This window comes from Zophobas morio, unplaced genomic scaffold, assembly GCF_036711695.1.
Source record: "Zophobas morio isolate AGI-343-1 ecotype UQ-CSIRO unplaced genomic scaffold, CSIRO_AGI_Zmor_V1 ptg000021l, whole genome shotgun sequence".
Taxonomy (NCBI): domain Eukaryota; kingdom Metazoa; phylum Arthropoda; class Insecta; order Coleoptera; family Tenebrionidae; genus Zophobas; species Zophobas morio.
Window position 1 is genome coordinate 861,204 of NW_026972126.1, and position 24,446 is coordinate 885,649.

At 33.9% G+C, this 24,446-nt stretch overlaps 1 protein-coding gene across 2 annotated transcripts in view; it reads left to right on the forward strand.

Annotated features, from left to right (window-relative positions):
- The window catches only part of LOC135132175 (protein amalgam-like), a 165,827-nt gene that overhangs the window by 24,265 nt on the left and 117,116 nt on the right, over positions 1-24,446 (forward strand). Inside the window, exon 2 of one of the 2 annotated variants that reach the window (XM_064060161.1) lies at positions 13,044-13,076. The exons of the other annotated variant lie outside the window; for it this stretch is intronic. Coding sequence (XP_063916231.1) covers positions 13,044-13,076 — 33 coding nt within the window. The remainder of the gene's footprint in view (positions 1-13,043; positions 13,077-24,446) is intronic. 2 annotated transcript variants of the gene reach the window in all.

Here is a 24,446-nt window from a genome sequence, read left to right on the forward strand (position 1 = left end):
TTTGGGAATACAATATTGTAATTATTACATGATTATTCTAGTATTACGTAGCACGCTTCGTTGCATTTATTTTAACTGTACATACATAATAATATGTCTATTTCTACTTATAGGGGTTCTTATAAGAAATTAAATTTTCAACATCAGATTGCTTACATAGTGTGACTAATAAAAAATTAATGAATAGGTTAGTTTGTTTTATTGATTAAATCAGCAACGTCTCACTCCATTTTCCCGAATATTTGGAAATTTGGGACACACGTATTACACTGCACCTATCCAAATTGATATACGTGTCCTTGCAAAAATAAAAAATATTGATGACGTCATCACAAAATGTTGTAAAGGAAAAACTTATTTGAAACATGCGCGCAGCAAGCTTCTTTACATTTCATTACATCATCATATTAACTTGCATAGAAATACCTATCTTTATATTAACTTCTCATAAAAAAATTAAATTCGCAAAATCTAATGTTAGGTTTTGGAAGAACTGGATCAATGTTATTACACTTCACTGGCGCGGTAAATTTTGCCAAAACAACATTCGACCAACTTTGTAAAATTGTACACATTTATTAAAAACTTATTTGAATTTTGGAAACAACTGGATATGTTTTATTGTACTTCAGTGACGAAGTAAGTTCTTCGACCATTTTTTTTCTCTAACACATTGAATTAATTGTTTGAATACTTATTTGACTTCTGGTGCGAGGGAAGTCCTGAACTTTAGATTAATTTCTGTACCACGCGTTTAAAAAGATAATCAAACTCTCCCTACGGAAAACCGAGTTAGAAGTAAAAACATTTCGCTTATTTTCATACGTTCATTGTCGTTAATTCAAACTGCTAGAGTGAGCAACTTTAATACGTAGTTAATAGTCTTAAACGTAGTAATTAAAGACGATTAAATTTTATAATTGTGTATTGACGAAACTTACATTTAGAAACTTAAACGAGATTATTTGAAGGTAAAGTATTTAAGATTTCGCACACTGTAAACTTGAAAAGGCGAACATTCAGTTAGGACTGAAAATTGTAAACCAGTTTTATTAAATTCGATTGTTGCCTTATATGTATATACTTAAATTTTCATCTGAAAATTGTTCGTTTTCATAAAAGCTTTCAGTTGGGATACTGAGGACAGTTTATAGAGAGCAAATTAAATTTTAATGCTTTATTAAATGTTTAATGACGCATTATGGTTTTATCTTGAGAATTTGATTCGTTAAATTTGATCCCATGATCAATTAGCCGCATGATTAAATTAACAACGCTTGTCGAAACCGGATCTGAAGGTCTAAAATTTTAAATATGGGTGATTCTGTTACTTTTTTGTTAAATAATATTTTCGAAAGCGTGGATAATAAAATATATAAATATCCATATTGTTACTATACCTATAGGGATATACGAAAACATTTTTTCTGAAATAATATCACAGTAGATTGCTTTGCTTTTTACTCTTTTGTTATGCAACTTGCATAAATATAAAGTTAATATATGTGACATAAATAGTCACCTTGATCACTTGCATCTAGTACTGATCAGTTTTAGTACGGGAACAAATTAAATGCACATTTTTTAAACGCCCTAATTTTTGTTTTATTTATTTATTTATTTATTTATTTATTTATTTGAATATGATTTTAATGGTATAAAATGTTTCTACCAAATGCTGTCAGTTGGTGGCGTTTTACCATTTACATGGTAATCCTAATATACTAAGACGTATTCTTGGGCTCATGAAATGTCGAGAAAACAAGAGTAGGGAGCCGCCCGATAGACTCGATTACAATACTTCCTTAGCCTACGCCCAGGAAGTAACAATTCTCATTTAAATATGTTGCTTAGCGTTATTTGATGACTATCGATCTTTTAATAGCGTAAACAAGCATAAATTGACAAGCAATATGCATGTTGTTACATTATCTTATCAGCTCAACAATAAATTATCAAATTAAATTAAGTAGTACAGAAAATTACCAAGGTATCACTTCGACATCATTATGAATTCCAGCTTAATATGTCTCAGTAGTATAAATCAAACTAATACTCAATTAGAAAAACTGCCCCAATATATGTGGGAACAGGGGTTAGAATTTGGACATTCAACAATCTGTTCATTGTTCGTGTCGCGTGCAAAAGCATGTGCGACATGAATAACCGTTTCCATCTTGCTTTTACCCCTCTAAATCAAATAATTACATTGGGAACAATACGCGAGTCTCGATGTAATCCGTTTAATTCTAACCACAGACCGTCACCCATTACCACCGTCTTATCCGGATCAATTGAATTGAATGTTGGCGATACAAGATCACGTTCTCTAATTATTTTAACACATTCTAAACGCCTCACGAAATGTCGGTACAAAAACTTTTTCCAGTAAGGATTTTGCACCTTACCGAGATATCCACTTGAAGGGAAAGCATGAAATTAAGCGGAAAACCTTCAAGCAGATTGTCTCCAAAGTGGAGTGTCAAATGTCACAATCTCACGGTTTTAGTTGCGAAGGAAAGTAGAACTGGAGTGAAATCGAAGTTAGAGAACCTCAGGTGTTTGAATCCTCTTTTTAATATCTTTCTTCAAACTTGCGTAGCAACTCGGGAAAGCTGTGAATACACACGCTGCTTATGAATTTGAATATGAAAGTTTTAGTCGCAGCTTTTCATTAGGTAATGCTTTCTACTTGTTAAGTACTTACAAACTAGTAGTAAAATAGGAAAATATCAAAATCTTTGTGTTTATATTTAAGATGTCGTTATATATAAATATCATCAATTCAGGATTAGCTGTTTATATGAGAGATTGATTTAATTACTATCAATATTTGGCTTAGTTTGATCAAACAGACCTTCAGAATTTAATATCAGTGTTAGCACAAAAGCCTAAGGCTGAGTTGAAAAACGGTAAGAAACAAAGTCATCAACATTATTGATTCATATTTGACTGAGTTTCGAGTAAATGAACTGGAACTTCACTTAAATTGAAATGAATACTGGATGTACAATAAATTACTGTTTAAGGAAACTTCACTTCAAAATCACGGTTACCTGATAATTTCGAAACAAGAAAAATGCTAAATATTTGAATATATATGTGCTGTTTTTGTTTTAAGTTTTGAAATTTATGTGTCCCTGATTTTTACTTCCCTTTACTCTAAGTGAGCTAAGTGATACCTTTATAAAAAATCGATCGTAACTTTAAAATAACACAGTGGAATTTTACTCTGTGGATTACCCAACATTTTACACAAACATCACCATGATGATGTAGAATAATACATGTATCTTCATAGAAACAAATCATTTAGCAATTCAGTAATCACCAAAAACAGCGTTATAGCGGAAGGTGTTTCAAAGGTAAAATAAAACTTTTCTAAAAAAATTATATGTAACAATTGGCCAATAAATGTTTTTGGAAAAACGTCTATTACATGGTTAAATTTTCTTGAAACATGTGATCGGGTAAAACTATAAAAACTATTCGCACAAAATATTTTAGCATTCGAGACCGGGAATTCTGCCAAATGTAAGACGAGCGATGACTAAATCGGTTAAAGCTAAGATTCAGTTTTGTCGTGAAGTGGTCTTTTTCAGAATACCGATTGGGGAAACTAGACCAGTGCACCTGGTTGGTGTACATGGTATTGCGTTAACCAAGGACCTTATTTTCTACAGTTAAGTTGATGGATCTGTCACTAGACCGTTCGACTGCGCCTAAGAGGTTTTGATCTGTAAACCTTTCATTTAAAATATTTCAGTTTTGTTACATTTTGTTGGACCGCATTGAATAATGAAATTTTGCCATAATATGAATAACTAAAGAGCGGACTAATAAGCAAAAACATGTTAAAAAATGCCCATAATATATTATAAAATAATCTTGTTATAAGCGCAAAAATAAGCTTAATTGTTACTAATAACCAACAAATAAAAATAAACAGATTTATTTGTCATGGAATTTAACAGAAATTGCACACGACAATGTAAATCTACCACTAAATTAATCCTTATTTCCATAAAAATCAATTATTAGGTTATCCTCAAAGTGACCCATTGTAAAGTTTTTACGTAGGTCATTTAAGATGTTTTTGTTTTTAGAAAGCCTCTCTCTACGTTCACGCTTGTAATTGATTTACATTTAAAATTGCAAACAATATTGGGTTCCATATCAAAATCTTTAACAACGCCTTCCATTAAAATGGTAAATTTTAAAACCCTTGTTTTTGCAAAATACTTTTTGTAATCTATTGGTATTGTTACCTGGAACTGACTTTCTGAAATTTATAAAATCAATAACTATCGGTATTGACTCAGTCAACGCCATCTCTGGTTAACCCAAACTGAATACATATGATAATAGCGTCGGAGCTTTTTTAGAATTTTTGATAAGTTCTAAACATTATATTAGAGATTCTGAGTACCCTGTACTTGTTGAGTTTTGGTTGCACAGAATGTCTCAAAAATATTATTTAATTCTGTTTATTGATGCAGAAAGTGGATGAATATTTAGGGCAATAGAATAAATGGTTTCTTTTCAGCTGGACTAATTTACAACAATTCGAAATGAGATATTTTGCTTCAACCACAATTATTAGTCGACTTGTTACAAACTTTAGCGCTATATAATTTCGCTGAATACTGTACTAAATCTTTGGATACGGAATAATAATATTTAATATTTCAATATTTAGTAAAATAAAATTAGGAACATATAATCCGTTACTGTGGACATTACCTTGCGGATAAGTGCTAATTACAAAAATTCCATTCAGTAAGAATTCTAGATAAATATGTGCTGAGATGTTTTAATTATGAAATTATGATTACTCTGAAAACTGACTATCGATGATTACACTGGATATTTTTCCTTGTAATGTTCGAATAACTTTAGCATACAATGATGTGGGATTAAAGTGTTCTAACAATAAAGCGTTTGGTGGATTTTCTTTTGCAAACATTCTAAAGTCGCGAGCCCAGCCAGTTTTGAATGATACTAATTTATCCGTAAAATTTATTATTTCTGTTATCAGTTACGATTTAAAAGGAGTGAACTAGTTCCTAAAGACAAACAATTTATTTCGTCTAGAAAAAATTAAAATAAATATATGAATACCTTATTTTTCATTATAATATTATATATAATAATTTATGGAGTACTTTTCACTACGTGTTCTAAGCAACTCTTCTCCGACTGCACCAAAAGACATTAGATATTTACTAGTTGCTACATATGCGTTATTCAGGTAATAATTTCCGCTTAAGAAGTCTGTGCTAGATGAAAATACATATTACAATACATCATTTAAAATTGTTGTATATTTTTATGTAATTTATTGTGTCTTGTGACCATATATTATGGCCACACCATCTAGTTTTTGTTAAATTTATTTTGCCGTCTAGTTTTAGCGCCAGTAAAATGTCAGTGACTAATTTTGAGGATATTTATCATAAACTGTACTTCACCTTAATATTGATGAAAAATGCACTTTTTATGTAACGAATATTTCCATTTAATTTCAAAATTGAATTATGATTTTGTCAGTGATATCATAAATATTTTACTTTACGTATGGAAGCTTAACATAAGTCTACAATTTGAACATCAGCAACACCTACGATGAATAAATAAAAAAGAAGTGATCATTTATTTAGATGTTACATTCTACTGCAACTAAACTCTGCATTTCATTTTGTTTCATACTGGTCTACGAAGTCATAACATTGTTTAAAAGCTTAAAACTCACAAAATCTGTTGCAAGATGTATTATTGCCTCGTACATTAAACAGTATCCAAGTTACATAACTTTGATACTGGTTTACACTTGGGAAATATTATAACATTTATTTGGTAAATGGTTAATTTCATATTATCTCGAAGAGTTATAAATTATGAAAAAGTACGTCTCCTATTTTCCTCTATATATGTATTTTCTGTATTCAGTGCTATTGATCACTTTACTCTGAAATTCTAGATGTACTTTGAGATTACCTTAGAGAGGACATGCTCTCAAAGTTTTAGATGGTAAGCCCTATTTAAATTTTATAAAATAATATACTTGTGGTTTATTATGGCGCCCCTGGTTTTTACCTTGGTGATTTAGATTTTTGGAAAAAATGTCAATATTTTTCATAAAAATTGAGAATTCACATCTAAAAATACAAAATTAAATGCCCTGAAAGCTTGCAAAGATTCGAAGTTTATCGCAAAGATTATATTAGCCAATATATAACAAATATATTGTGAATGATACCCAAAAAAAGACAGTAACCGTTTACGTCAAAGTATTCCTGCAGATTAACATCAAAATAATAAATTTTACAGTGAACTTTAATAGACATCATTTGATTTCTGCTCTGAGAATATTTGAACAGTTGTTTAAAATGAATCTCCTTAGCAGACTTTAGAATTTTTCGTTTCCTGTTATCGCAGGTATGTAATCGACATAACAAAATTATAACCTAAACAAATAACACAAAGGAATGTTTAGAACATCAAATGATGTAATGGAATTTTAAAATGTTTAATTATTTTCAAATGAAAATACAAAAGCTTAGACTGGAAGTTGAATTTTACTATTGTGATTTAATTAAATATTTCTACTTAAATTGCTTTTTGCTTAAGATATATTTTACCTAATGGTTTTAAATAAGCGACTTCGGATCATATTGGTGATTAAGGTATAAATTATTATTATTCGTGTGGAACCGATTTTGTTAAAACCTACAAGTTTTATGGTTTTTAAAGAAAAATAATTTAAGACACACAAACGTGAGATGAGTGTATGATATTTTTTCTTATTAACACCTGGATGCTTGGATGGCTAAACTATAGTAACTCCGCAACTCCGTCCCGAGGGCCTGCTCTGCACAAGAGATGGGTGGTGACGAAGGAAGGACTACTTTTTCACGTCCGCTCTTCATTAAGCGTCCTACTCCATTAGGAAGACACTGATATATGCAAACACATAGGAAAGCTCTTTGCATACATTAATGCTAAACTATAACAAGCGGAATTATATCAGTCATACAACTACTGAGAAACTGAAAAAAAATTCAACGAATCGTAGTTTCTGTTTGGCTGATCTGTTTGTTTATTTATTTATACAAAAAAAAAAAACAAAAAATTATACAAAATTCATATTCCTAAAGTAAAACAGTGTCGACCTGGACGTTATTAAAATTCCTGTTTTCATGTAGCTGTTCATTCTCAGGTAGTTCAGATATGGAATTTAATTTGCTTTGACATACATGATTCAACCATGTTGTAGTTTTTTGAAAATGGAGCATGTGATTTTAGTACGTACATCTTTTAGGAAAACCGTCGAAGGATAAATATTGTATGACCTCCTTGAAATAAAACATATAATTTTGTTTCTGAAAATACTCTCCCAAAATTCATTAGTAGAGCTGTCACGGTTTCGCAGTAGCACACCAATAAAGGTGCGCAGAATACAAAATTACGAATAGACAGTTCACTTTTAAATTTAAGGGACGGACGTTACTCAGGGGCGTACGTCAGACATGGTTTTCGTATGACATTGCCCATAGGTTTTATACATTTCAACTTCGACTCTAAATCACACAAAGGCGCTTAACAGAAGCATAGCAAAGTCAAGAAAATATACTAGAATGGCACACTGATGTTCCAATTTTATTTGTATTTAATATTCTAATTCTGACATGCTATTAGTACCTGCGATACGTTAGTGCAGAAAGATGAATTGTCAGACCCGGATAACTCACTGTGTTACTTTGAAAACGAGATGACCATAATTATTTTTTAATTGAATATTAAAATTATGGTAGCGAACTCCAATATGCAAGAATACTAGCGAAATTTCGGGCGTTCTGAAGTCGTAAAATATACGTATTGTGGTTATATCGAGCTCTTGTTAGAATAAAATTTCAATATATTTTTTTTTTATTAATTATTGTCCAACATTGTGAAGCTTACATGGTTACTAACAAAGTTTTCATTTACCTGATGTAAAGCAATCTTTTAGCTAGTAGATAAATTTCCAGCAATAGAAGGTACAACTAAAACATATCCATATACTAATATTAAATCCCATGTCTTAAATATTGAACATGGCAAGTTTATTTTACAAATTCTTTACCAACTTAAATAATACAGTTCGAAAAACTAGAGACTCTGTAAATACAGAAGGTGACCCTTTGTGTTCGCGTACCCAAGCAAAAATCTCTCTGTAGCTTCGTAGGGGAAAAGACACTGTGTTATCGAATGTAAGCAAAAATTTCTGTAGATGTGTAAAAGAGAGGAGATATTGTATTACCGAATACAAGCACAAATTTCTCTGCCGATGTGCAGAGGAGTGGATACTTTGTGTTACCAAATGAAAGCAGAAATTTTTCTTGCGGCCAGCAGATTCTTCTTTTTGAATTTAAATGATGACCACACCCTCAGAGGCGCCCGTCATCATTTCGTGGGTATTTTCAGTTTAATAGTTTATTTAATTGCATCCGTGCTAGCGTGTTGACAAGTTTTCTTAAGTTTATGTTTCCCTGTGTTGTTATCTGCGACTGAAAAGAAGTTATTTTAAAGGAACAAAACCACCCCCTTCTCAAACGCTCACGTTACACCGCTGACTGCCACTCGTCATCTTGTGTTGAGCCCATGTTGTACTATACTGTACGGACTGCGGACTCTACTTTCGGTTCATACCGCCAATGCCCTCAGAAAGTGGAGTACACTGGTACTAAGAGGGATTCACACCACGATACCAAATATTTAGTGCCACACTAAAAATTAACCAACATTTATTATTGTACTACACCTATTAATTAAGCGCCTTTTATACATTTTAGTTTTATTTTGTAGCAACTGTTAAAAAAGTAGGCAGTTTGGTCTTATTTTTAGTATATGTATAAAGTAAAACTATCGCTATTTGGAAGTGACTTCACTGCGAATAATAGTTTTGTTAGCGTTTAGGATGGTTTATCTTTTAGTCCTTACTGTAAATGTGTCCATCAAAACGACTGTACATTGTACCTACCTCTACAGTCGTCTTGATAAACAAGTATTTTATTTGCCGGTAGATAAAGAAGTCTTTCATCTACTGTTTGTTCTGTTGTTTGTTAAGGTTACAAAATGAAACCAAATAAACAAAGTGAAACCAATACAACACAAGTATTTGATCTATAGCCAACGCGTTTGCTTTCGGTGAAGCGCGGCCAGCGAATTGAAAATATTTCATATTGTTACATTCGAATAGTTTTAAAGTTTTAGTTAAAATCTGGTACAAAATAAAATAATAAAATATTATTTTCGATGATAAAGAATCTTTTTCTTCAAACGTCAATAAAACATGACATTTTGTAACTCAATAAATGAACTTAAAGTTTGACGATTCAGCGTCCTTAACAACGACGGACAAAGACTTTTGCTGCCGCTACAGGCGTCAGAAAAGTAAAACCATAGCAACAGTATCCAAAGTATTCCAAAGCACATTGAAGTTAATCACCTTAAAAGAAACATACGTAGAACTCGAAGTAAAAGTGTTTACAAGCAACTTCGTGGACTGTACCCGATTTTGGAGGCCCAAGATTCTCTGTGGCTGCTGCAGCAGCTTTTGCAACATCACTCATATTAAATAATTCTGTCGCAAATATTCCTCTTTTAATGAGAAATAATAAATTAAGCGGTATTTATCGGCAAACTGTTTTTTGAAATTTTGTTGTTGACAATGAAACCATGTAACAGTATCCAGATATAACTTAATTCATTCATTTTAAAAAATTGAAAATTCTCTCGTCTGCCTTCGGTCGGCCATCAACCTACAGACTCATCACAAAAAGTTTTACTTTTGCTCCTTACAAAATAATATACTATTATATGCTCGTGACAAATTGTCCACTCATGACTGCCGTCACTCGTGAACGAACACTTTCCACTCGAAGATAAAGACTCTCTGTATCGCCTTGTATAATAAATAACTATTGTATGGATCATTTGGTAAACTGGTTAGTTAAATTTAGACAATCTTAGCATCAAGGGCATTAGTTAATGTAACTTTCGCATGATTCTAAATTCCGAAGAAACATACTCACCTGATTGTTACTTCCTGAGTGCAATCTAAGGAAGTATTGTAAGCGAGTGCATCGGGCGACTTTCTACTCTCATGACCCCTAAAATCTGAAAAAAATAGGTCGCTCCACGTCTGTAGATTTTTACTAGGCAGGTAATCTCCGAAACTACTGAACCGATTGTTGTCAAATTTTGTATGTATATTAGGAATATCGTGTAGATGATAAAACGCTGACAAAAATTTGTCTCGTCATCCCCACCAACAATGCTATGACCTCATCCCCAAGTTTTACAAAAATAAACGTTATTTAAATTTTATGAAATAGTATACTCTTGCAGTTGTAGTTTATGAATCCGTGTTGAGTTTTTACCCTAGGCATCCAGATTTTTGGAAAAAATAAAAATTTTTACTTCCTAAGCGTAACCTGTAGAAGTAATTATATTTTATATTATATTTTCTCGACGTTTCACGACCCCTTTAGTACGAGAAAAGTAGTCTCCCGTTTCCGTCTGTCTGGTATCTATATCAATTTTTATTAGACACGTAAATCTCCTAAACTGCTGGACCGATTGTTGTTGAGTCTATACTTGTGGTTTAGCAGTGCGTGCATATTGTTTAGAATTTTCCAGAAAATTTGAACAGCAGCACTGCGTGTCATTGTTAGTATTACCTGCACCTGTCCTAAAATGTTGAAGACGGCATCAAAAAATTTGTATATGGAAAAACTCACTAGAAACGTATGTATATAATGCTTTTTTCCCTGTGCTTTAACAATGCACACTCATATTAATTTTCTCTCATAGGGGTCATCACAACAAAAACTAAAATTCTGAAACTTAAATTTTATAATTTTAACTTCCCGAGCGTAAGCAAAGGAAGTATTGTAATCGAGTCCGTCGGCCGACTCTCTACTTTTACGTTTTCTCGATCTTTCATGACCCCTAGAAGACGAAGAAATAGGTCTCCCATTTCCGCCTGTCTGTCCGCCTGTCTGTCCGTCTGTCTGTCTGTCTGTCCGCCTGTCCGTCTGTCTGCCGTCCCGGATTTTTATTAGACAGATAATCTCCGAAAGTACTGGACCGATTGTTACGAAATTTTGTACTTATAATAGGAATATCATGTAGATGGTAAAACGCTAACCAAAATTTGTCTAATCATCCCCACCAGTAATGTGATGACCTCACTTCAAAATTGTAATAGTAAATAGGTTTTAAATTGTACGAAATAACATAGTCCTACACATGTAGTTTATGATTTCGTACCGAGTTTTTACCCGAAACGTCCAGATTTTTGAAAATAAAATCAAAATTATAAAACAACATTTTCCAATTTAATTTTGAATCTGCTAACCCGAATGTTTCGAAATGATGCAGATGTTTTAAGGCTCTAAAGAGCATCATAAATCTTTAGTCAAAATATATTTGGTTATCCCCTCCAAAAACTTGATGAGGTCAGCTCAAAAGTTTGCCGAATAAATCCTATCTAAAATGTACAAAATATGATGCGTCTGTACTTGTGATATATCACTCCATTCATATTTTTTGGATTTGCATATACAGGGTGACTCAAAAAAATTAATGAATGCGCAAAATTCATTTTATTGATTTACTCATGAACTACAAAACCGAATGCTTCGAAATCTTGAAGATGTTTTAAAATTATCATAAGCATGGTAAATTTTTGATCAAAATGTCTTTGGTCGTCCCCCCTAAAAAATTTATGACGTCACCACAAAATTTTGCTGAATAAATCCTATCTAAAATGTACAAAATATGGTGAGTCTCTTCTTGTGATTTATCATTTCATTCAAATTTTTTCGATTTGCATATACAGGTGACTCAAAAAAATTAATGAATGCGTGAACTTATTTTATTGAGTTAATTTGGAACCACAAAACCGATTGCTTTGAAATCTTTCAGATGTTTTAAGGTTATAAAGAGCATAATAAACGTTCAGTCAAAATATATTTGCTTATCCCCTCCAATAAATTGATGACGTCAGCTCGAAAGTTTGCCGAATAAATCTTAGCTGAAATGTGCAAAATATGATGAGTCTGTACTTGTGATTTATCACTGAATTCATATTTTTTGGATTTGTATATACAGGGTGACTCAAAAAAATTAATGAATGCGTAAATTTATTTTATTGATTTACTCAGAACTACAAAACCGAATGTTCTGAAATCTTGCAGATGTTTTAAGGTTATAAAGAGCATAATAAATTTTTAGTCAAAATATATTTGGTTATCTTCACCAAAAAACTGATGACGTCAGCTCAAAAGTTTGCTGAATAAATCCTATCTAAACTGTACAAAATATGATAAGTCTGTACTTGTAATTTATTATTCCATTCATATTTTTTGAATTTGCATATACCAGGTGACTCAAAAAAAATAATGAATGCCTAAATTTATTTTATTGGTATACTCAGGAACTACAAAACCGAATGCTTTGAAATCTACTGCAAAAAAAAAACATAATAGGCATGCAGTCGTCACGTTTCCGACAGCGAGGGAAGTATTGTCTAAACTCTTCAGACCAATTTTTTAGATTTGCTTAAGAGGTGGCTCAAGAAAATTAATGAAGTCAATTTATTTTATTGATTACATTAAAGGCAACACTTATTATTAGTATTACATTGGACCAGCCAAATTTGGTAGACACAAAATTTTGTAAACTAAAAACTCGGTTGAAACATAAGGGTAGCACGCTTATTTATATTTACTTTAACATTACAGACGTGTATTTGTTTTGTGCGCTGACTAGGTTCCGCGAATGTAGTATAGACATGTTTATAATCAACCAATTGTGAATTCCACCGTCAAAAGTTAAAATAAAACCCAATGTTTTATATAATAAGCGGAAGTCGAAGCAATAAATATCTCTAGACGACCATGGGTTTTGTTTACACTTTCTCTGTTTGACTCTCACGTATGCTATGTTACGCTTGTCGTCTTAAATTAAGAATGCTTATACATAATGATTTTCAGTTGCCTGTCCTAGTACACGCCGGCGCCGTATACGTGAGTAAATTGTTTCGTTATTTTATTAATTATTACAAATCAGTATTCAAAACGACCCAATTCATTTTCCCGAAAATTTGGGAATACAATAATCTTATTCTTAGTATTACACTACATCTATCCCAACTGATATACGTGTCCTTGCAAAAATGTTGATGACGTCATCGCAATTTTTTTTTTAATTCCCACTACAAAAATGTAATGAGAAAAAAAAACACAATAGGCATGCAGTCGTCAAGTTTCCGACAGCGAGGGAAGTACTGTCTAAACTCTTTAGACCAATTTTTCGAAGCTGTATTTGTTTCACTGTACTTTAAGAGCGAGGGAAGTTCTCTCGAAATAATCTTCTACCAATTTTTAGTTTTCATTGTAGTTTCGAGAACTTTGGTATTTGATCGATTTAATTTATAAAAAGAATAACGGAGCTCTGCATTATAATTAAATTGACGATGCTACCTTACAACGTATCGTAAATGAGTTCATTGTCTTAAAATGTGCCGTTATAGTATGTAAATTTCAATATTTTGTGGGCAGGTGACCCGTTTTGTTCAATTAAAGCGGGTAAATTTACATATTAGAGGGGTATTTGCTAGCAAAGGAATAGGTCTTCGGCATCCTCTTATTATCACAATTTGTCATTCTCAAGTCATCCTTCTGAGGATTGACTTTAGGAACGGCAATGACAAATTATTATGAATCATTGTTAACTTGTATAAAATTTGGTATACACTATACCGGATGTCTGGAAAATGGCGGATTAACTCTCCGCAACGCTATTAACAATCAAGTGGTGAGTCTGGGAAAAACAGTAAAAAAAATTGGTCTAAAGAGTTTGGACAGTACTTCCCTCGCTGTCGGAAACGTGACGACTGCATGCCTATTATGTTTTTTTTTCGCAGTAGAATTCAAAGCATTCGGTTTTGTAGTTCCTGAGTAAATCAGTAAAATAAATTTTGCGCATTCATTATTTTTTTTGAGTCACCCTGTATATGCAAATCCAAAAAATATGAATGCAGTGATAAATCACAAGTACAGATTCATATTTTGTACAGTTTAGATAGGATTTATTCGGCAAACTTTCGAGCTGACGTCATCAATTTTTTGGAGGGGATAAGCAAATATATTTTGACTAAACATTTATTATGCTTTTTTAACCCTAAAACATCTGCAAGGTTTCAAAACATTCGGTTCTGTAGTTCCTGTTTAAATCAATAAAATACATTTACGCATTCATTAATTTTTTTGGGTCACCCTGTATATGCAAATTCAAAAAATATGAATGGAATGATAAATCACAAGAAGAGACTCATCATATTTTATACATTTTAGATAGGATTTATTCAGCAAAATTTTGTGGTGACGTCATAAATTTTTTAGGGGGGACGAACAAATACATTTTGATCAAAAACTTACCATGCTTATGATAATTTTAAAATATCTTCAAGATTTCAAAGCATTCGGTTTTGTAGTTCCTGAGTAAATCAGTAAAATAAATTTACGCATTCATTAATTTTTTTGAGTCACCTGTATATGCAAATCCAAAAAATATGAATGGAGTGATAGATCACAAGTACAGACTCATCATACTTTGCACATTTTAGATAGGATTTATTCGGCAAACTTTTGAGCTGACGTCATCAAGTTTTTGGAGGGGATGACCAAATATATTTTGACTAAAGATTTATGATGCTCTTTATGGCCTTAGAACATCTGCAACATTTCAAAGCATTCGGGTGAGCAGATTAAAAATTAAATTGAAAAATGTTGTTTTATAATTTTTATTTTTTTTCCAAAAATCTGGACGTTTCGGGTAAAAACTCAATTAGGAGTCGTAAACTACATATGTAGGACTATGTTATTTTATACAATTTAGAACCCGTTTACTATGGACAATTTTGATTAGACAAATTTTGGTTAGCGTTACCATCTACATGATATTCCTAATATAAGTACAAAATTTCACAACAATCGGTCCAGTACTTTCGGAGATTATCTGTCTAATAAAAATCCGGGCAGCTAAAATTTGCATCGTTACAATCAGAGACATGGTTTTCTAATTTTTAATTATAAATTATAAACACGAAAATTCTAGTTCATTTTGCGTTCTACCTGAACCTAACTATCCACTTACCTTTCCCACGACGTCATTCTTCTGTATATTTAAATATTTTTCTTTATAAATTTGTGAAATGTCATCTGTATTTCCATCAACGTGGGTCGATATACCCTCGCAGTTTTCTATTTTTATGTTTCAACCCAAGTGAAGACAACTCATATGGATATTCTATTATTTTTTCAATCATTAATTTATGCTTACTCTACAATCAATACAAATAAATTATTTATACCCTAAACCCATCACCACAACCGTCACGCAATTATTCTTGGAGATACTTCCTAACAATTTCAATTATCGATTAAAATTAATTATTAAATACTGTCGTTATTGTGATGTTATTTCCAATTAGTTAAGTGCATCGAGTGTCTATTAAATAAACTATGGTAAATTAAGATTATGTTGCTTAATCAAAATTAAAACCTACATTATACTGATGGAATTTGGAACACAGAATTAGCTATTCAGTTATTATTATGATTCCTGTTGGACGTTACATGTTAGTGTATTTCGAAAACACACCAAAGGACACTAAATAAATATATTCTATTTGCATTTGCATTCACACTTTTATATTTTAATCTGGACGTATTGTTGGTCACAATGGTAGTGTAAAACCAATAAATACTGCGGCGTAGATTTAGTTTTGTTAGTGTGAATAGTCATCACAGTTTACCCTCGATATCTGTGACAACTCTATAAATTCTGTCACAGCCAACAAAGCGAAGGGTGCATAATCCCCAAGCTCTTATATTTTCATACCCTCAAGTTATTTTTAAAATGTGATGGGGTCGGATATTTACAAATACATTGTTTCGAAATATAATCTCGTAAATTGCAAAAAAGTACGGTCCGTGAGATTGAACAAATAGACCCGAAGGCGATGAATGATAAACGCTTGTTTAACTTGCAAAATCAAAAAATGTAATAAGATTGCGACCGGTTTTTGTTTACGTAAGGATATTAGAATGAAAACGCAATTTGAAAAGTTTTAAAATCACTTAAATATTATTAGGTATGACTGATGTGACAGTACATAAACAACATACATATAGAGTAAATGTTGAATGGTGATTTTCATTATTGGATGTCACTTGTCAGAATGATAAAGGTATACGAACGCTGAAATGCTGGATTATTCGATCCGGCAAAATTTGGAACTTCAACCGTTGGCTGAAATTTACAGTAGCTAAATTACAATGTACTTTACTTTGTACTATTTATCCAATAATGTAACATTTCATTATGAATTATAAATTCTAATTAAGAACTTAAGAAGTATCACTCGCAATTTTGCAATCGTCGAAAATTATCTCATTAACTCATTCTATTCTAATTACCTTTATTGAGTGCAGGGAACACATTCAATTCATGTTGGATTAGGAAACTTGAAAATTATTTTAATAATTGTTTACTTAAACAACAAAGTTTGTTATAAATCATAACATAACAATATTATGATGACATACATTTTACAAAATCGTATCTAGAAATGAGGTTTTCATAATACTGCAAAATTATTTGCGATATAAATTTCTGCCGTTGTCTAACTTCTTTGTTTATTACACGTCTACTTTTTGACTCATTTAGATTCACGATTTTTTCTATTCTCAAAGATTTTAAAAGTGAAATTTAAAAAAGGACGGTTAAAATGTATGCAAAGTTTATAATAGGTGCTCTTATCACTCTTATCAGTTTGGACCGGAATTAAGGCGAAAGATTAAGGCACTCCAAGTACCAGTGTATCGACATATGACCTTGGACTGGAGTTGATGATAGCCCAAAATATCTTATTGTGTGGCATTACAACATGTGTTTCGGTACACAGTATGTTCTTCAGGTAGAATCTGAGTTTTGGATAGTGATGATAACTGTCAACATTCTATATAAGTATATACTTAGGGCTAAGGGGGTGGGTTTTTACACTTGTAAATTTAGCAAGGGAGATTTATTTATATCGGTCTGTCCTTTAAGCAGAATTTTTTGTTTATTCTGACTTATAGCGGTTTATTTAATGACTTTCGAGGACGTTGGCCTGTAGATGTAGGATTTTGCTGTAGACCTCCCCTCGCTCCTAAATTAAGTAGAATAAAACATATCCAACTTCTAAAAATTATAAAATTTGAAATTTTGCCAAATTTATTTTGTTTTTGGGAAGCCCTATAAGTTAATATATAATGTATGTATGTGTTGTTAAACTAGATGTAAAATGTTTCAAATGAGTTTTTCCTTTATAAAATTTTGTGAAGACGTCATCGACATTTTGCAAAGATACGTATATCAGTTTCGATACGTCTAGTGTAATATTGTATACTATAATAATAACAGTATTTTATTTCAAAATTTTTATGAAAATGGAGTGACCCATTCCTGATTTAATCAATAAATTAACTTATTCATTACATTTTTTGAGTCACCTGTATAAGCAATTCAAAAAAATATTAAAACAATCCAAGTATAGTTTCATCATAATTTGCATATTTTAGATAGGATTTGTTAGGTACAAGTTTAAGATAACGTCATCAATTTTTTGGAAGGATACACAGATATATTTTAAATGAAAGTTATCATGCTTACGACAACGTTAAAAGTTCTGCAAAATTTCAAAACCTTCGGTTTTGTAGTTCCTGATATAGTAATCCAAAAATTAAATCGACTCTAAAATTCTAAAAAACATGGTTGTAATGATACATATCACAATTATAGAGTCATCATATTTTTGCACATTTTAGATAGGATTTATTGGGAACAACTAGCTATGACGTAATATTTTTTTTTTTGAGGGAATAAGCAAATATATTTTAATTAAAAATTTACCAAGCTTACGATAACTTTAAAACGTCTGCAATATTTCAAAGCATTCGGTTTTGTCGATTTAAAATTAAATTGCAAAGTATTGTTGTACAATTTTCATTTTTTGGATATCTTGGGGAAAAACTCAGTATGGATTCATAAACTACACGTGTAGGAATATGTTATTTTATACAATTTAAAACACATTTGCTATGTAGAATTTTAAGGTGACGTCATCACATTGTTGGTGTGGATGATTAGACAGTTTGGTTCGCGTTTTACCATGTGCATTCATAATACACATAGAAAATTCGACAGCAATCGGTCTTGTAGATTCTGAGATTATCTGTTTAACAAAAATCGACATAGCCGGTGAACAAACAGACAGATAGACAGACGGAAACGGGTGATCAATTATTCCGCACTTTAAGGGTCATGACGCATCGAGAAAACATGAAAGTAGCCAGTCGTCCAATCGACCCAGTTACAATATATCCGTAACTTAAGCTCCTGTAGTAAAAAGCACAATTTCAGTATCAAAAGTTTTAATTTCCGGTATTAGGAGAAGTGTTTTCGTCAGCTTCATTATATTTTTATATCGATTTTATTCTGTTGACTATAATTTAATTTTCTTTTCAAATAATTTACTAATACGTACATTGGATGTAAGAGACTGACTGCATTAAAAATTTGCAGTTGATTAGGTATGTCTATAGGATCTAGAAAATATAATCTCGAACTAGTCGAAAATGTAGCGTTTACGAAACCAATTAGAATAAGGGTAAGTATGCCATGTTCACACCATGAAATTAATACAATTCCGAATGAAATCGTAGATATAAATTAATTGAACTGTAGCGGCAACTGTTAAAATAGTGAGAGTATCATATCCACTAAATAGAAATTGTAAAATTAAAATGTCTAAAGTAGTATTACCTTAACATAACACCCAACAACGCATCAATCATGCAGAAAATAATAATAGCATATTGTCTTCCTTGGTAGTCTCTACTTATATACACACAATAAAATTGTTAATACAGTTTCTTTTGTTAGTTGCCTGATAACGTATCGGTTGGTTTATTAACCACCTTAATTTATGTACGCTTCGGGCGCACATTTTCGTCTTTTGTGGCTTAAAAGGATTTTCCATAGAAAATAGCTTCGCGTAGTGATGTATCAATATAGTGTTGACGTATATCAGTAATCTCTGCATAAATAGTGTCTGATGTCAAGACTTCGCCTCTATAATTCATTCTGACAGGTAAAAAGCAACCATCTTTTATTTAATATTGTATTTTACAAAGCTTCCTGTTTACCACAGAAACGTTTTATTCTATTGCGTTTCAAATTTATTGAGTAACTGTTTCCAAATATTTTCCCACCTTTTTTCTTTTACTATACTACTTCATAAATTCTCACTCAAAATGTCATAACGACCGATAATTCTGGTAAATTGTTTTAGGCGAAGGTTTAGAGGAGAATCGTTCAGCTGGAAAATAACAAATCTTTAATTTCAAATTATGTAACTGAAACGGCCAGTGTTTCGGAAAGCTCTCGGGTGACCAACAGGCGGGAAAAAATATAGCCACTAAAACTGAATTATTTGGCGGATCTCAAATAAATGGAATTTAACGATATTAAACCCTATACAGTAAATGATACTTATTTTGAGTTATTGTGAATATGTATTTGTAATACTCTGAAACTGTGAGATGTAAATGATATAAACGCAGAATATATAAAAACATTATGACATTGTTAATAATTTTAATACGATTTGTAGATTTTATTTATGAAGGTAATTTCATTTGTCACAGTTTCGTTGTTGACTATAGCATCTAGTTCACACTAATATGATCTACTTTTACAAATCATTATTTATGATCATGCAGTTATATACATACAGAGCAGTGTGATATTATATTAGCTCGTAATTATTTAAACAACAATATTAATTGGCTTTACAGATGCAACAAATATTTACATTACATGTAACTATGCATGAATGCGCAATAAACATTGAACAACTTTTTTTAGTTTTTGGTATCGCCTTTAGGCAAGCTGTTAGAGCACAGTTAAATTTTAGAAACAGGCACTTCAACAATTATTATTTTAAGATTACTTGTTATGGAATGTATTTTTAGAGCCACATTTGGCGCGTATGTTGTAATTGTTGGAATTCACAAATAATGCCACAGTGATTTTGTTTATTTTAGGAGCAGTTTTTGATGTCAATAATGGCAAAATGAGTTTACAATCAGAAATAATGTTGAAGTAATACAAAGTGAATTTGAAATAATGAATATGTTTCTTGCAATCTTGATTCTTGAAAATTGAAAATTTGTAATAAAAAATCCCCTCAGTCTTATATACATAGTGATGGTGATGAGAGCCGTACAGTACGTGTTTACGACGCAAGTCATATAAGCAAAACAACAATATAAGGAAGATGGACAACGGACTCACCCTGATTGCAACGATCTTCCTCGACGATTTCTCTCGATTGAAGGCACCTGGGCCTTTTGTAGATACGAAGAAAAGGCGCTGGGGCCTCTTGCAGCAACGAAAATGAAACAACAAACAACAATAACAACGGGCCGCCACGAGATGTTCTCACTTCGACGGTTAACGAACAACGATCCAAATTCGTTACAAAATGTTTTTAAATTTTCTTCTCCCAGAGGGCGGCTTTCTTGTGTGGGTGGGGATTATCGGCGGGTGGTAGTTAAGGGTAGGCAATAAGGGGGTGGACAGGAATTGCTGCTTGCCTATCTTTCGCAACCATAAACATATGTACGAAACATACCGCCCACCAAAATACGGATCCAGTATTTTATTTACAAGTTACGCTTGCAATGAGCTACAAATACTAAAATTAACTAAGCAGAAAGGAAGAAAAAGACAAAAAAAAAAAAAAGAACAACTACAACTAATACATATATATACAACAGGTTTTAAAGATTCGACATTGGTTTTATTGGTTGGGCAACGGACACAATTTGACAAGGGGCCGTTTCATCGTCCCGTGACTGGTTTTAACCGTGGCAACGCGAACGATAGAGTCAGTTCCAGGGAATAACTCCACGATGCGACCCATCCTCCATTGCAAGGGAGGCGTATTATCGTCCTTGATGAGGACTACCGTACCTATTTCGACATTGTCTACGTGCTTAGAGACTGCCCATTTGCCGCGCTGATACAAGCTATGAAGGTACTCGTTTTTCCACCTACGCCAAAATACTTGTTGCATATGCTGCACTAGTTGCCATCGAGACAACCTTGAAATTTTCAAATGAGATAGGTCGGGGTTTGGAGGCGATGTGAGTGGCTCCATGGTAAGAAAATGACCCGGGGTTAAGGGAGCCAAATCGTTTGGGTCAGAGCTCATATTACAGAGAGGGCGCGAGTTGAGCATTGCCTCAATTTGGATTATCAATGTGTTGAACTCTTCTAGAGACATGATCTGGGTGCCAACAACTCTAGATAGATGGGTCTTAACCGACTTAATCCCACTCTCCCAAATGCCTCCAAAGTGAGGTGCCGCGGGGGGATTAAAAGTCCATTGAATCAACTGTGATTCGGCCGCTGTTCTCATCGTCTTTACAAACTCGCGATTTGCCCCGGAAAAATTGGTCCCACAATCACTAAATATGTGTGTACATCGACCACGGCGACTAACAAAACGACGAAGTGCCGCGATAAATGCATCCGTGGACAAACTAGATGCCACTTCCAAGTGTACCGCCTTGGTGGCGAAGCAGATGAATAAGCACAAATACGCCTTTATCACAGTTGCCCCTCTAATCCTAGCAACCGAGACTAAAAAGGGTCCACCGTAATCTACACCAACGCAACTAAAGGGTTTTGCCTCGGATACTCGCATGGCGGGTAGATCGCCCATTTTTGGCTGTGCAGATAAAGGGTGAGCTTTAAAACACCGAACGCAAGAGGACAGCACACGTCGAACTGTGCGCCGAGGGGACAGAATCCATACAATTTGACGAGATAAGTACATGGTTGTATTTATGCCACAATGAAAATTATCTTCATGAATTTGACGAATCAACAAATCTGTAAGGTGATGTTTGCTCGGAAGTAAGGCCGGAAATTTAGAAGCCGACGGCAAAGTTGAATGACGAAGCCGCCCACCTACGCGTAAAATTCCCTTCTCGTCCACAAAAGGTGACAAATTTAACAATCTTTTAGAACAGGGCTCTCTTCTTTGAAGCCTTGACAATTCTTGGGCAAAGACAGTTTTTTGAACCTCGCTTATGAGGTACAAAAGTGACTCAAAGAGTTCTGCCGCCGTCAGCGACAATGAAGAACCTTTCTCCTTTCGCACCGCTCTCCGGCAATAAGCAACAATTCTTTGTATTTTCCTAAGCGAGGAAAACCGACAGACCAACGTTTCACCAATAGTAGGCTCTTTGGTTTGAGCAACAAATAGCTCGATCTTGCGAATTTCTAAGTCTGTGTCGACTGACCCAACAGGTGATTCTTGAGGCCAATACTGTTCGCGAAGTTTCAAGAATGACGGGCCCGCCCACCATAAGGAGCTTGAGACAAAATCCTCCGGCAAGAGCCCGCGTGATGTTACGTCAGCGGGGTTATCGGAAGTAGGTACGTGCCTCCACCAACTAGGTAGTACTCGATCGTGAATGTAAGAAACTCTATTGGCTACAAACACCTTCCAACGACTAGGTGAAGAACGGATCCACGACAACACGATAGACGAATCCGTCCAGGCAAATATGCGACTGAAATTCACTGTGCTTTCCAGTGCCTTTTTAACAAAATCAATCAATTTGGCCAGCAGTACTGCTCCACACAACTCCAGCCTAGGAATGGAGACACATTTCAAAGGCGCGACTTTGGATTTCGCAATCAACAACCGAATTGTTGGTATGCCCTGTGTAATTGTTCTCAGGTAAATTACACAACCGTATCCTCTTTCCGATGCGTCACAAAACCCATGTAACTGACAGTCCGATGTGACAACGAGTGGTACGTGGCGTGGTATCTTTACAGATGATAGAGTGGGAAGTTGCTCTTTTAGATTATTCCACAATTGACTAATCGGTATCGGAACCTCTTGATCCCAGTCAACACCGGCCTTCCAGAGCAACTGTATAATATATTTTGCCAAAAACGAGACAGGACATAAGAATCCGAGAGGATCATAGATCCGAGCAATTTCCGACAGAATGTTCCTTTTTGTGCAAGGTAAATCATTCGGTTTTACGGAGAATGAAAAGTTATCACATGCAGCATCCCATTGTAACCCTAGTACCTTTAAGGCGACTCGCAAGTCCTTATCAAAATTGGAAGGTTGTAGCTGCTTGTGGCCCTCGGGAATATCCTCCAACAATTCCACACAATTGCTAGCCCACTTTCTCAGCTCGAAACACGCCGAAGACAATAACTGAATTAACTGTGACTTTAATTCCGTTGCCTCTTCTAGTGACTCAGAACAACAGACAAGATCGTCGACGTAAAGATTTTCTCTCAATGCCTTGGAAGCCAAAGGGAACTGTAAGTGGCCCAGGTCTGCCAAGTGCAGCAGGGTCCGGATAGCCAAAAAAGGGGCAGAAGCAACTCCATACGTAACGGTGTTTAACTGGTACGATTGGATTGGGTCCGACGCGTCGAATCGAAAACGGATTAATTGAAAACGTCGATGTTCGGGAGCAATCAAGATTTGTCTGTACATCTGACGAATGTCGCAGGTAAAGGCAACTGGTTTCATTCGAAAAACTAACAATAATTGGGCAATGTCTGCCTGCAGTTTGGGACCAATGAGAATTGTGTCGTTTAAGGAAATATTATTAGACGCCTTGCAACTGGCGTCGAACACTACGCGAATCTTATTCAGATTCCCTTCGGGTTTGATTATCCCATGATGAGGGATATAAAACGAATCACCCTCAGGGAATTCGTCCGTGAGTAAAGACATGTGATTGGACGTCAAATAATCACGCATGAAGTCCAAATACAGTGCTCGAATGTCGGGTTGTTTACTTAAACGACGTTCAAGAGCAAGAAGTCGTCTATCTGCTATAGCTTTAGAGTCTACAAAACTAGGTACTACGTCGGTTTTAAATGGGAGCGCGACGCCAAATCTACCACCCGGGTCTCGAAAAATACTCTGTCTAAAGATTGCCTCAGCTTGTGAGTCAGATGGTGCAACAATTGTCCTGAATGGGACTTCTTCGACGGACCAAAATTTTTGTACTTCGTCGTTCAATGAGGGCTGGAGCGATATATGTAATGCCTGCATAGATGGTAACGACATGGATTGAATCGGACCCAGCAAAGCCCACCCAAATATAGTTTTAACCATGGCGGGTGTTGCGGAGTGGTCCACCATGTGGTTGCAGACAATCGCCGAATATACGTCTGCCCCCAACAACACATCAATGGAACCCGGTTTGTACCAGCTGGGATCCGCGAGATCCAGC